At 51.5% G+C, this 13,544-nt stretch overlaps 1 protein-coding gene across 7 annotated transcripts in view; it reads right to left on the bottom strand.

Annotated features, from left to right (window-relative positions):
• Positions 1-5,519: 5,519 nt before the first annotated feature.
• Positions 5,520-13,544, bottom strand: part of DCTN1 (dynactin subunit 1) — a 30,427-nt gene continuing 22,402 nt past the window's right edge. For 4 of the 7 annotated variants that reach the window (XM_032410652.1, XM_032410655.1, XM_032410650.1 and 1 more), the window contains 16 exons: positions 12,850-13,010; positions 12,575-12,743; positions 12,234-12,302; positions 11,947-12,009; positions 11,685-11,834; positions 11,361-11,522; positions 11,147-11,278; positions 10,810-10,935; positions 10,420-10,562; positions 9,966-10,132; positions 8,616-8,630; positions 8,291-8,424; positions 7,983-8,175; positions 7,641-7,720; positions 7,018-7,107; positions 5,520-6,405 (listed from right to left, as the gene is read on the bottom strand). In XM_032410652.1, coding sequence (XP_032266543.1) covers positions 6,268-6,405; positions 7,018-7,107; positions 7,641-7,720; positions 7,983-8,175; positions 8,291-8,424; positions 8,616-8,630; positions 9,966-10,132; positions 10,420-10,562; positions 10,810-10,935; positions 11,147-11,278; positions 11,361-11,522; positions 11,685-11,834; positions 11,947-12,009; positions 12,234-12,302; positions 12,575-12,743; positions 12,850-13,010 — 1,992 coding nt within the window. In that variant the 3' untranslated portion in view covers positions 5,520-6,267. The remainder of the gene's footprint in view (positions 6,406-7,017; positions 7,108-7,640; positions 7,721-7,982; positions 8,176-8,290; positions 8,425-8,615; positions 8,631-9,965; positions 10,133-10,419; positions 10,563-10,809; positions 10,936-11,146; positions 11,279-11,360; positions 11,523-11,684; positions 11,835-11,946; positions 12,010-12,233; positions 12,303-12,574; positions 12,744-12,849; positions 13,011-13,544) is intronic. The other 3 variants (XM_032410651.1, XM_032410654.1, XM_032410656.1) reach the window with 1 other exon arrangement.

Here is a 13,544-nt window from a genome sequence, read left to right as displayed (position 1 = left end):
ATGTTAACTGTTTGTGAAACGGAGCATTTTGTGTGCTGTTTATAAACATTATAAATCAGTAATTGGGAAAACTCTACTTTCTTAAGCTATTAATACCAGGAATAAAATATGAAAAATTAAAAAGAAATGACCCATGACCCTAGGGACACAAATCTTTAAGTTGGAAACCTCTTCTCTGTCCCAGAACTAAAACTACTGGACAGTCTTTTTCTTAACTTTCCCATGGCATGCAAGCTGGTTTATGTCATTTCCTTTGATGTTACTTGCTGTGTATCTGCCATCTCCTACTCATTAACAAGGCGGGAATAGTGGGGCTTACCATACCTGTGGCTTACTGTGAAGGGCACAGCAGGCCAGGGAGAAATGACCTCTAACGTCTGTAAAATTCTTCTCCACCTTTTACATTTATTTCAGTCATCTTATGATCCTTGTGCACCTCTTTGTGAAGTCTTATTTAGCAATTTCAGGGGACAAGAAATCCTTGCACTTCCTTCTCCCCTGAGCTAATTCTCTGAAAATGGATAGACTAACCTGAGTGTCTATAAATCCAGAATTTGGGTAGGGATAGGGATGGAGAAAGTTGTCTTCCCTGGGTGCTGTTCTATACCCTTCTTCACTGCATCCAGTGCTGACTGCAGCTCCATCACCCTCTCATGCGTTCACACATCCCTTCCTATGGGAAAAGGTTGTGTTGATGGTATCTCTGCTATTCTTTTCTGTTGGTTGAGAAGCACATCTTTGGCCTGTAGGTATGGCTTGGATGAAGGAAGTTCAAGGGGCTGCTCTCAGTTATATTCTAGGAAAGTGTTTGTTTTCTTGTAGCTCTGTCCTGTTGCTGCATGTGAAGCAAAGCTTTCCTTGGTATTCGCCCCATTGTTTAATCATTGACAGGTTTAGAATTTCTAACCTGACCTGTGGAGCAGAGAGGTTGAAACCACTTAGCTCATGATGAATACCCATGTTGCTATCTGGCCCCTTTCTGTGAACATTTGTCAGTCTTAAAGTTCTTCAGTAGAAATGTGTTACATCATCATTTATAAAGTTGAAGGGTCATAGTTCCAGCTAACTGATGGCTTCCCAAAGTGAAGGCTCTAGTACCCAACACCTAGAGACCCTCAAAAGCAGGTTGCTCTCCCACCACTTTCCCTTCCCTCTAGCCCCCCTTTCCATGTACAATGCTGTGAGGAGAATGTTTCTTCACACGTGAAGGGGCCCTATCAATTTGTTGAATTAATGGGCAAGTTGAGGCAGAAATAAGAGGATAGAATTTCTTAGCACTTATTTGGATGCTGTTATGGACTGAATGTATGTGTACCTCAAAATTCATGTTGAAATTTAATCCTTAATGTGATGGTATTTGGAGGTAGGGCCTGTGGGAGGTGATTAGGTCATGAGTGTGGAGCCTCATAAATGGGACTAGTCCACTCCTGAGAGGCCAGAGAGCTCGCTTACTCTCTTTCTGCCATGTGAGGATCCAAGATGTCAGCTGCCTGCAACTGGAAGAGCACCCTCTCCTGAACACAACCATGTTGGCACCCTGATCTCAGACTTCCAGCTTCCAGAACTGTGAGAAATAACTTTGTTGTTGATTAAGCCACTTGGTTTATGGTATTTTGCTATCACAGCCCAAGCAAAGACTGATGCTTGCAATCTGAATGAAGGAAATCCTTAAATTTAGTTTCAAAATATATTCTCTCTCTTGATTTCCCTCCTTTATCTCTTCCTAACTTTGGGTCCATTTTTTTTTTTTTTCATTGTACTCCCCCTCCATTGTACTCCCCCTCCAGCAGCTCTATGCTTGCAGAACCACGGCAGGGCATCTTTAAAGTTTTAAATAGAGAACACCAAAAGGAAAATCTCTACAACCATTTGTGACTAAGTACTGGGGACCTATGTTCTCAATCTTCCTCCTGTTGTGTTTTTTTGTACTCTCAAGATGATTTTATATATATGTGTGTGTGTATATACATATATGTAATATATATGTATATATTGCTGACACATTAAAAATAAAGTTTAAGGCATATGCATATAAAGCATATGTTGTATTGGTGCAATAATGGTAAATTAGAAAAAGGGACTCAAGAGACAACTATTTGTAGTGTATTGTCTTTCCCTTGAACCTTACCCAAATACACATGCTGTAAAACGAAACATTTATGAGACAATCAGGGAAATTTGAACACTGGATATTTGATGAATTAAATTTTTCAGGTGTGATAATGATATTACAGTTTTAAGAGCACTATCTTTTAGGGATACTAAAATACTTTGAAATGAAATGATAAGATGATGCCTGGGATCTGCTTCAAAATAATCTGGAGGGACAGGAGAGCGAAGGGGTATAGAGGAAACACGATCCGTCATGAAATGGTAAATATAGGCAAATGGAGATTCATTACACCCTACTCTCCTCATTTGAATGTTGAAATTTCCCATGATAAAAAGTAACAAAACAAAACACAGGGTGACAGACATATATTTACTCTGGCACCAGTTAATTGAGCAAGATGAGTCCAGGTCTCACTCCCAAACTCCCTAGGCTTCCGGAGAAGAACGGAGGTCAAACATGCCAGGCCGGCCCTTTGCGCGCCTCAGCAGTAGCGGCCATGTGTCCCTGGGAGCAAGCAGTGCCCGTTTCAGCTGGCACATGTGGTAGAGATGAAAGCAGCCTGGGTGAATGACAGGTTTCTCAGTATACCTAGAGGAGAGGGCTACATGGAGCGTAACACCCATAGGGAGGCAGGAGGAGCCCTCACCCTCAGAGCCCATGTTCTCCAGGTGCCCCTGGGCCTCCTTGACAGGGGTCAAGGTATTCCATCCTACGAAGCTTTGTTCGCTTTCAGCCGCAAGGCTGGGTAGGGCACAATCGGCTCTGGGGCCTCATAAGTTTCCTAGGATGAGCCTGTAGAGGCTCAAGTCTCTGTATGGCCTCCACTTCTGCTCCCCACTGTGGGATAGCACAGAAAACAGGCACTAAGCAAGCAAATTCAAATTGGGGTGAGGGAGGGAGAATGCCACAAACCTTTGACTCTCCCTCAGGCTTGGCCTGCTAAGAGGAGGAGGAAATAGTGCCTGGATGGTAGAAAAGTAAGATGCTAACTGCCCACAAAAACAAGCCGAAAGCTGGGGCACCAAGGACTGCGTCTCCTTTGGGACCCAAAATATGATTATTTGTGTCATAAACGTATGTCTTGGGAACTGGCTGCTTGTATGTCATTTCATTTGTTTAATATCAGCCTCTCCCAAGTATCCTTTTTTGAGTACCTGCGTCAAGCATGCTATCTCACTTAATCTTCCCCTGAAGATTACCCGTGGAAGGAATACCATCTGAGGAAGGTGCAATTAGCCTCAGTACAGATACAGAAACTGAAGACGAGAGATTAAGCAACTTGCCCAAGTTCACATGGCTTATAAGTGGAAGAGCTGGGATATGAGCCTTATTCTTACTTCACAAAGCTGCTGCCATGTTGGGGAAAGTGCTGTTGACCCTGGGAATCTGTCCAAGAACCCCCAAAAGAGAGGGGTTCCTAGTTGACAAGATTGAGACTGCTCATACCCTGCCCCTGCCAATTGCCAGCCAGTCTGCTTGGTTCTCACGTCACAACTGGCAGTTGCGTGGATGGACTAAAGGAGGCCGTTCCCATGCTATGCCCCATCCATCGTACAGAGTGCCTCACTAGGCCTCTCTCCCCCCATCATCACACCCCAGTTTCCAGAAACCTCTTGGGCCCCATGAGCAGCTCCCATTGCCATCCACAGGCAATGATGCTTGCATCAGCTGTCTGCCATCCACTGGCCACCCAGCTTCCACGATTGAACATTGGCACAGTGCACACATGCTGCTCTCTCCTGCTTCTTGCCACCATGACCCAGTTTCTGCTCCCTCTATCGCACTGAGACTGCTCTGGTCAGCTCACCAGGCATCTGAGAATCAGGTGCTACTTTCTAGAACGCAGCCATATTACCTCTGAGCTGTATCAGAGGCTGTTGACTACCTCTCCTGAATCTCTCCTCCTTGGCCCTGACATTTCCTCTGGGGGCCTCTGCTCCAATCGATGTTCCCTTGGGCTCCACAGCAGGCTCTTTAACACTCAGGACTGCCCAGGGCTCTGCCCTCTCCCAACCTGGACACCCTCCTCAGGTGACTTGTGGCCTCACCTGATTTCCAAGCCTTCAGTTGCTTGCTCTGCCTTGACCAAGTCCTGTATGCCAATGCCCTTCTGTTCACCGTGCTACTTCAGGACTTGGGGGGACTGCAGGCATGGGATCTGGCTTTCCTGGTGGCCAAGTAATACAATCCCAGCAAGTGAGGGAGAGCAAACACCTCACAAGGCAAACTTGGAGCAACGAAAGACAGAAGACAGGAGGGAGAGCAGGCGAATCTGCTCTCCATTCCTCCATCAACCCCAATGTAATGCTGCGGCCAGGCATGGTGTTTGTGAAGTCTATCCAGAGACAGCACACATGGGCAGGTGACTAGCTGTGTCTTGGTGAAGCAGTGGGCAACTCATTAAAACAAACCTTGTTTCTTCTTTCCTGCCTAGTTTCCCTCCCTTTCCCTCACTCGCAGTGCTTTGGGACTGCAATTACTATGAAACACTAGCACTTCAGCTTTGCCTCTGGTTCGGTTTTCTAAGTAACCTGAATTAAGACCCTACACCTCATCCAAACCAACCACCACTGACACAACTCATCCCCCAAACTGTATCTCCAATCCAGACTTCTCTGCTGAGCTCCAGACCCAGCTAGCTCCAACTGCCAATGGCCATCTGCACTCAGATATTCTTCTAAGCACCTCATATCCATTCCAAAATGAAACTCACAGTTCTCCTTCCCAAACATGTGTTTCGGGGGATGCCGAGATAAAAGACATCCTCTAGAAACTCTCAGTCTGTCTACAGTGGGTGACCGAAGAAGGGTTAACTGATGACTACAATGACAAGAGATGCTTCCCGCTAAGAAGCAGTACTGCAGATGCGTGCACTGGGAAGAGAAGCAAGGCTGCCGTGCACCAGGCACGGTGCTGGAAGCTGGCACGTGTTATCTCTTTTAGCCTTCACGGCAACCCTGGGAGGAGGCATTCTTCCCATTCTGCCGCTGAGAAAGCAAACCAAAGGTTAAAAACCTTTTGTCAAGGAACAAAGCAACTAAATCCAAGCACCTCTGGAAAAAATGTTCATATTCTCTGCTCCCTCCAGTACAGGAGCACCCAACAGGCCATAGGAATTGGAGATTTCCTAAGGTGGCAATGTCAGAGCTGTCTTAATAAACGAACAGGATGTCAGCTGAGGTGGGGTGGGGCAGGCAGGTGGAGTGGACAGGTGGCTGGCATTCTGGGCAGCGGAAAGGAGCCTGAGAGAGCACAGGGTGGCAAAGCAACAGCAGGGATTCACTAAGGGAAGGCCACAAGGCACACGTGGACAAGTATCCCCACGAGAGGCTGGAGAGATGGGCAGGACCCAAAACACAGATAGCCTTGCGTGCAATTCTAGTGAATTTAAATTTTAAGTTCTAGATACTTAGAGAAACTACTTCAGGATTTTATTTAAATTATAAATTTTAGTTGGAAGAACCATTTCAGGATTTAAAGCAGGGAATAACGTGGCCCAGTTTGCATTCTGGAAAGGTCCCTCTGCTGTGAGTGGGAACTGGTTGACAGATGCATGGAGGTAGGGTGGCTGAACCTAAGTCCTGGCCCTAACTCCATAAAGAACTTAGGTGCCAAGCCCCTGGTCTAGCCCCTTTCCCCTTGTTCATAGTAACTTACCACCCGTGAATGTGAGGGGCACACTGTTCCACTGGTCTCTACAGAGAGGGGCCCTCAAATCTGGCACAGCCAAAGCCTCCTCAGCATCCCTTCTCCTCCACTCCTGCTCTGAACCAAAAGGCCCAAGTCCCACTCCCAAGACCACACAGAAAGCACTGAAGCAGAGTTGCTTTAATCAAGGGGTGAAGTCCTCTATCAGGGGGACCTCACTGAACCTTTGGTGGTGGGGTCTCAGCCTACCCCCCACATGCCCTGAGGCCCCTCAGGAAGGAGGGAGCAGCTGAACAGCAAATCCTGGCAGAGGCCAAGGAATGGAAATAGGGGAACCCAAGTCAAGAGGCAGGGGCAGGGCACTGACAGGTGGAAGTGAAGCTGAACAGGGCAGGAACAGCTGTGCACACACAGTTCTACAATGGGGACTAGCTGAGGTGGCTGTGCATCAGGCAGAGTGACACCCAGACGGTGGAGGGTGGAGGTGGATGGGGCGGAAGGAGCACTTAGGAGATGAGGCGACCATGAAGCTGGTGCAGCTGCTCCTGGGTCAGCACCAGCCGGTGTCGTTGTCCAAGGCCAGCTGCGCACGAGAAGGTCACTTTGCCCATGTAGACAGTGTCGTCTTGCTGCTCCTCCTTGGCCTGGGAGTTGGCAAGGGGAAGAGGTCCCCAGGTCAGAGGCTCATCTGAGCTGTGTACCACTGATAGGGACCCTGAGCACTGAGACAAAGGCAGCCCCCGCGAGACGGACTTTGGGGCTCCTAGACTATGGTGACCACATATTCCAAATCAGTCTGAAAAGGGAGTTTTGAGCCTCTCCTGGCGTCAAAAGTCATAAAAGATGTTTAACTGCTAAAATACTGGAATTTCAGGGCGCCTGGGTGGCTCAGTCGTTAAGCGTCTGCCTTCGGCTCAGGTCATGATCCCAGGGTCCTGGGATCAAGCCCCGCATCAGGCTCCCTCCTCCGCGGGAAGCCTGCTTCTCCGTCTCCCACTCCCCCTGCTTGTGTTCCCTCTCTGGCTGTCTTTCTCTCTGTCAAATAAATAAAACCTTTAAAAAAAAAAAAATACTGAAATTTCTGGAAGCACTGCAAGCACTCCTGAGTTGCTTACAAGTAAGACTTGGCCAGTTAACTCAGGATGTGCAGTTGTTGAACCTGAGACCCCAAAGGCCTCTTCATATTCTGGGGGAGAGGGGAAGGACCCACCTGAGGCCTTGATACTGCCCATCCTCCTCCCCATGCTCCCTCTTACCCGAAGGAAGGCTGACGAAGGGAAGGTGGCAAAGTCAGTGGGGACTGTGGCTCCAGGGCGCTGAGATACGGTCTCCTTAAGGACCTCATCCTGGCAAGGAGTAGAACAAGGATTCATTTAGGGGACCCCCTCAGGCTAGCCCAGAATCTTCCTGGTTTCACAGGGACACTAATATCAGGAGGAGCAGGGACCTGGTCCTCTCTGTCACCATACTTTTGCTCTCACCTCCAACCCCATCCCCACCCAACATCCTTACTTTACAGATACTTATCCTTTAAAGCCCAACTCAAACTCTACAGCCTCTGGGAAGCCATCCCCAACCATTCTACCCCACAGTGATCTCAGCACTAAAGAAGCTGCACCCAAACCCCACACTCTAAAGATGATCCTAACTCAACCCATTTTGTTGATGAGAATCTGTCTTCTGTTTGCACCAAGACAGTGAGCTTCTGAGGCAGGAACCCTGCCTTGCCCTCCACTTCCTCCCCAGTGGGCTGTCTAGCACAGGGCTGGGCCCAGAGGAACTCTGGGACTGCCCATGGAAATGAATGTGCTAAGAGCTCCAGCAGGGAACATTATGAAGCAAACTCTATAGACTGAGGAAGAGCAGGGTCTGAGCTAACCTTGAGCTTCTCGATGGTGTCGCTTAAGGACTTGAGCTGAGCCACCTGCTCCAGGAGTTGGGCCGATGGGCTCTTGGCAGCTGTGGGGAAGGAAGGCTAGTGAGGCCCACTAAGTCCCAGGGAGGCAGCTGTACTGGATTAAGGGTCAGGAGTGCAGATACTAGACCCTCTCGTGGAGCAGGTCCATAAGAGAACGGGTGAATCAAGCAAACTGAACACCGAGGCCAGAAAGCAAGGCAAGGAAGAGCCTCTACAATATGGCAGCTGCCTGGGTAGGGGTTATAGCCCTGGGGCAAAGGGAGGGGGGTACGTTATTCATCTCACGGGTTGGTGGGTCCATACCAGGGCTGGAACGAGTGATATCTATTACGTGGGTATGTGTGCTCAGTTGATTCAACGTCTCCAACAGCTGGCTGGTCTTACGATACAGTGCACCAGCTGCTAGCTCACTGTCAGGGCCCTCGTGAGGTGAGGGGGAGAGCTTTGCCACATGCAGAGGGGGCAGGGCTGCTAAAGATGCCTTCATCTGGGCTCCCTGTTGGGGGAAGAAGAGGAATGGTGGTAAGAGGTGACAGAAGGCTCTGCCATCTATCATCAATGGGGCAGGTGGACTCCACCTGCACCCCAGTCCTTCCTGTGACCCCTCTCACCTTGAGGATGCTATTCTCATGCTGGAGCTGGGAGATGTGCAGCCTCATGGCAGAGATCTGCTGAAGCAGCAGTGGTGAGTCCTTCACCAGCCCGGGGCCTGGCACAGACCCTGGAGCCTGCCCAGGGGCACCTCCTGTATGTACCAAGACAAGTGTCATCAGCCCCAAGTGGAGAGAATGGAAGATGGGCCCCATCCCTGCTCATCCCCTTTCGTTATCCACTCCCACCTCCAGTCCTGGTTGCTCCCAAGGGGGGAGTCTTACCCTGCTCCCCCAGACCCACTTCCCACAGCCCTGGTAACCCCTTGCCAGGGCAGCTCTCTACCTCGCTGCTGTTCTTCTGTGCTCGGGATAGCCCACGGGGGAGCAGGAAGAGAGGAAAGAGGAGTTAGACAACTTGGGGGTTAAGGGGCCACACCAGAGGAATCCTGGACATGACCTATAGGAAAACCCTTTCCTAACCATCACTCCCCCTCCAACAAGACCCTGCCCCTGCCCTCTGCGTGAAAGAGGGGCAAAGTGTGAGGAAGAGCGGCAGCAGGAGTGTGCGCTGCAGGAAGCACTTGGGGCAGGAGGCGTTCCTGCTCTCTGCCTCACACTCCATCTCCAAGAAGGGCAGAGGGAATGTACTCGAGACCCCGAGACCCCAAGATGTCTGCACCCTTAGTGTTCTGCAGCAGCAAAGCTGAAGTTGAAGGTGCAGCCGCATTCCCTGTTCCTCGGGTTCCCCATTGTTCTGGGGCAAAAGATGCGCTTTTTTGGTGGGAAGTTTTGTGAATCAGAACCAGTATCTGTTTAGAAAGCCTGTGCTACAACAACACAATGTGGTAACTCTGGAGACCCCTTGCCTAAGGAACAGGAGCCAACTGTACCACAGGAGTCCAAAGCCAACAAGTACTCAGTCACCTCCCAAGAACAAGAGGCACCAGTGAGGGCGGCTTTGATGGGAACAAGACCCTAGGTAAGGCCAACTGACAAGACAGGCATAGCTCTGGAGCTCTGGAGGGAGCTCTGGAGATCCTGAGGGCTTCAGGGCAAGGAGTCTATCTTCTGGAGGTAAGAAAGAAACTAAAAAACTACAGAGCAGACAAGAACTAACATGGCCAGGAAAACTGGGAAGACTGGGCCTCAGAACCAGAAAAACTCCAGGTAAGGAGCCCTGACCACACTAGAGACCAGGCAGAGGTCAGAACACAAGCCCCAAGTGGAAATGGGAGAACTCAGCAATGGAAGAGACAAGCACACCACAGGGTAAAGTCACGTAAACGCAGTAGGGAGAAATAAAAAGTGCAAGCAGAGGAGCAATCAAGAGCAGGCATGGCTGGATACAGCAACAGAGTTAGCCTAATCTGCTGTAGGCTGATCACCCTCTGGGATATAGGGCTGGCACAGAAAGGCCAGACCCAGAAGGGACATCTGCTAGAGTCTAACTGTCGTCGTAATTCTGAGCTCCACGGACAAGCTGGTAATGCCCCACCTTGATCAGGGGGTCTCTGCACGTATCTTCAGGGGAAGTAAAAAGCCTGGTAAAAAGCTGTCATAGAGCAAAACTGGGCGAACACATTCCTGGCTGAACATCCAGTAAGAGGGGGGCAGAAGTCAAACTGAGGCCAAGGACAGGAGGGAAGCTATTCAATCTCCTCTGGGCCGACGTTGCCTGTCCCACTACACTCACCACCAGCAATGCCAGAGACCAGGGTAGCAATACCCGAGGGAGGGGGCCCCCGGAGCCCCTCGATCGTGCGCTTCGACTGGCTGTTCAGCCGCTGCTTTAGCTCTGCCTTCTCTGCCTCTAGCTGGTCAATGTCAGCTTGGAGTGCATCCATCGTTTCCTCAAACTCTCTGTGAAAGAGAATCTGGGCTTAGGCAGTGTCCCTTCCCCGGAGCCCCACCCCCACTTCTCAGTCCTGACAGGTCCTCGGAGTAGCCCTGCTAGTGAGGAGCCAGGAGCAGCACGTGCTCTGACTGGGGTGACACAATGGGGTTGGCAGTGGGGAAGGAAAATGGTACCTGCTCCCCTGGGGAGAGTCTCACTCTGAGAGGGCCCAGGTAGGGGGATGGGTTAGGAGGGAGAACGGCCGGCCGGAAGGAGGAGTGGAATAAGCAGGGACCCAGGGAAGGTGCCTGACTTCTCCTTCTTCCGCAGCAGTGCCTGAGTCTCCTCCAGCCGAGTCTGGACTTTCTCGATGCGCTCGTCCGCATCCTTGGCAGCACTGTCCAGCTTCTTCTCCAGCAGACTTAGCCGCACATTGGCCTCACTCAGCTCCTCCCCCTGGGCAAGGGCAGAGAGTGTCTAGTTCCCTTACATCCTCTCATGGGCCCGAGGGACCTGGGATAGACCACGAGCTAGAAAGCTGCGAAGGGCCCACAGGTGCTCCCCCCCACTGATCACAGGTGCCACTTCTCCCCTCAACTCCCAACCAGTCCCAGTCCCAGGAGATCCCCAACACTCAGTGCTGTACTGTACCTCAGCAACATTTCCTGGCCCCCCAGATCCTGAGCCTACCCTACACCCTCACCTTGATTTTCAGTGACTTCTTCAACTCCTTGATAACTGTCTCTCGATCTTCAAGCTTCAAGCCCAGGCCTTCAGCATCGGTGATCTCCGCACGGAGGGCTGCAGCCCTCAGCTCAACTGGGGGAGGCTAGGGGTCAGGTGGGAGCAGAAGGCAGGGATGGGTAGAGGAGGTCACCAACATGGTCCTTCCAGAGAGAGCTGGGTATAGGGAAAGCCTTGCCTTCCAAGCAGGGTGGTGCTCTCCAGATTCCCTTCTCCCGCCTCCCAGCCCTCCCATAACCAGCAGCAGCTCTGGCAGTCTGGCTCCTCTGGAATCCTCCAAAGAGCTCCCTACCCACCTTGCTGGGGGGCCGCTCTGCATCATACTCGCCCTCCTGCATGGCTGTGGCCAATTTGTTCATGGTACTGATGAGGATGTTGCTCGACTGGCGCAAACACTCATAGGGGCTGCTGGAGGGGGTCCCATAGATCTACAGGGTCAAGGGCAGCAGTGAAAATCCCATACTGGCCACAAGACTCCACCACCACCTCTGCCCAGCCGTCCAGGCCCACCTGCTCGCTTGCTTTGAAAGCCAGCTCCTCCAGGGCGGCCACGGGCAGCCCCTCATTCTCTGCCAGTGGGGCAATGAGCTGGGCTGCAGCAGCTGCCACCTCCTGCAGCACGGCCACCACCCACGTCAAGTGTTTCCTGCAGTCTAGGAGTGTGTCCGATACCTGTGCGACAGCCCAGAGTCAGGAGCCCACCCTGGGTCCCACGCCACAGCTCCCAGCTACCTCAAGACCGTCTTGTTCCCTGACCAGATGCAGATCTCAACGCTCTAGGCCCCTCCTGCTTCTCCTCAGCTTCCTTTCCTTCCCCCCTTCGCTGCCCTAAACCTGTGGTCCAAATGCCAGTGCGGCTGGGATCCCAGGAGCATCTGTCCCTGGCATTCGCCTCCGGATCTTCTTGCAGAACTGGCGGATGTCACTGCACGATGTTTCCAGGTCCCGGAGCAGGAGGGCAATATCTGAAGCCTCCTGGCCACCCTATTCAGGGAACAGGAAATAGATGGGGAACCAAGAGAGCATTAGGGCTGGAGGTGAGGAGGTGGGGACTAATGAGGAAGAGGAGGTCAAAGAGATCTGGCTGTGCTCTCACCTGCAAGAAGGCACGCAGCCGTCCCACCTCCACGCTCATGCAGTCCAGGGCACTCTGGGTGAACTGTAAGGACAGACACGTGTGGTTGTCAGCCCCCAACAGGAGCCCTTCTGCCCCATCGCCATTTCTAAATAGTCCCTACCCTCCGCCAACAGAGATTTCGGTTCTCTGACTTCCCTGATCTATTCCAGTCTTATGGGACGGCCCTTGAGGGCCAGATCTCTTGACCTGATGTCCTCCACTGCTGATCTCTACAGGGGGCTCAAACACTGGCCCAGACACCTCACCTTAATGTGGTCAGCCAGCTGCATGGTACTGTCCTCGGGCTGTTCGGCAAGATGAATACTATACAGATGCTGAGGAGAAGTGACAGAGGGACAACCTTTAGATCTTGGAAGGATGGAGAATTCTCTCCAAACTACAATTTGAGCCCCGGTCATCATAGGACTCCAGAGGTGCAAGAGAATCTGAGTCCCCAAGGAGCTGCATCCTCAGGCAAGTTCCTTTAGGAGCAAGCCAAGCCTTAAGCAGCCAGCCTAGGACACACAACCTCGGCCACACTGGCAACAGCCCCAGCAAGAGAAACCTTCCCCCCCTGCTGTGCCAAGCCTGAGTTCTTGCCCCAGACCTGGTAATACTTGATGGCCTTGGTGAGAGGCTCTACGTTGACAGTCTCATCCAGCTGATCCTTGTGTAATAGCTCAATGAGGAAATCCAAGGAGCGCTCGTGGGCACTCATCTCAGGGTAGAGGCTGCCGACCTTCTTATACACGTCCACATTGCATTGAGAGAGGGCGCTAGAGACCAGAGAAGGGTCTTCTGAGGCCAAGGCCAGCCAGGCAACCTCAGTTCCATCCAATCTTGGCCCTGTGGTCCCAGAGCAGGGGCCAGCGGGTCACTTACTGCTCATAGCGGTGGAGTGTGGCCTGCAACAGACTCAGTGAGTACACCAGCCCAGCAGCAAAGCTGAGCTGCTCCCCTGAAGCTCCTCGGAGCCCAGGCCGCTCTGAACAGTTTTCGCTTAGTTCAAACTTCTCCTGGGCCTGCTTCCGGATCAGCTCTGCCTATGGGAAGAAGCACCAGGAACCTGGGGCTCAGAGTAGAGGATGGAGAACACAGACTCGGGAACACAGGACACAAAACTGAGCAACTAGGTTGGGGGGGGGGGCACACATGGATCCATGTGGAGGAGGAAAGCAGAAACAGCTCTTAGATGGGTAGGGAGTCTCACCTAGGGAAAGGATAATGATGTGATTACTGGCGGTTGTGAAGACTTGGGATGTGAAGATGAAAGGGTAGTGAACCAGTGGGACCAAGCTCTTTCCTGCCTTAAAGCTACTGCTTCTGCTACCCTTTTACCTGAATTCTATCCTGATGGTTATCCCCCCACTAACTCGTAGTCATCTTCTGGGTCTCAGTTCAAATGTTCTTCCTTCGGTGCCACCCTGCCATCTAAATCAGAGCCCCAATAGTGCTGTCTCAGAGAAGCCACCCGCCCTTCACAACCCAGCGCCTGTAATACACATCCATCTGCGACTTAGCTGACTGCATTCCTCCACTACAAGATCAACTCTGTGAGCAGGGACGCTGACTGCTCT

Source organism: Phoca vitulina, unplaced genomic scaffold, assembly GCF_004348235.1.
Source record: "Phoca vitulina isolate PV1807 unplaced genomic scaffold, GSC_HSeal_1.0 scaffold12, whole genome shotgun sequence".
Classification (NCBI taxonomy): domain Eukaryota; kingdom Metazoa; phylum Chordata; class Mammalia; order Carnivora; family Phocidae; genus Phoca; species Phoca vitulina.
This window is presented reverse-complemented; position numbering and strand designations above follow the sequence as displayed.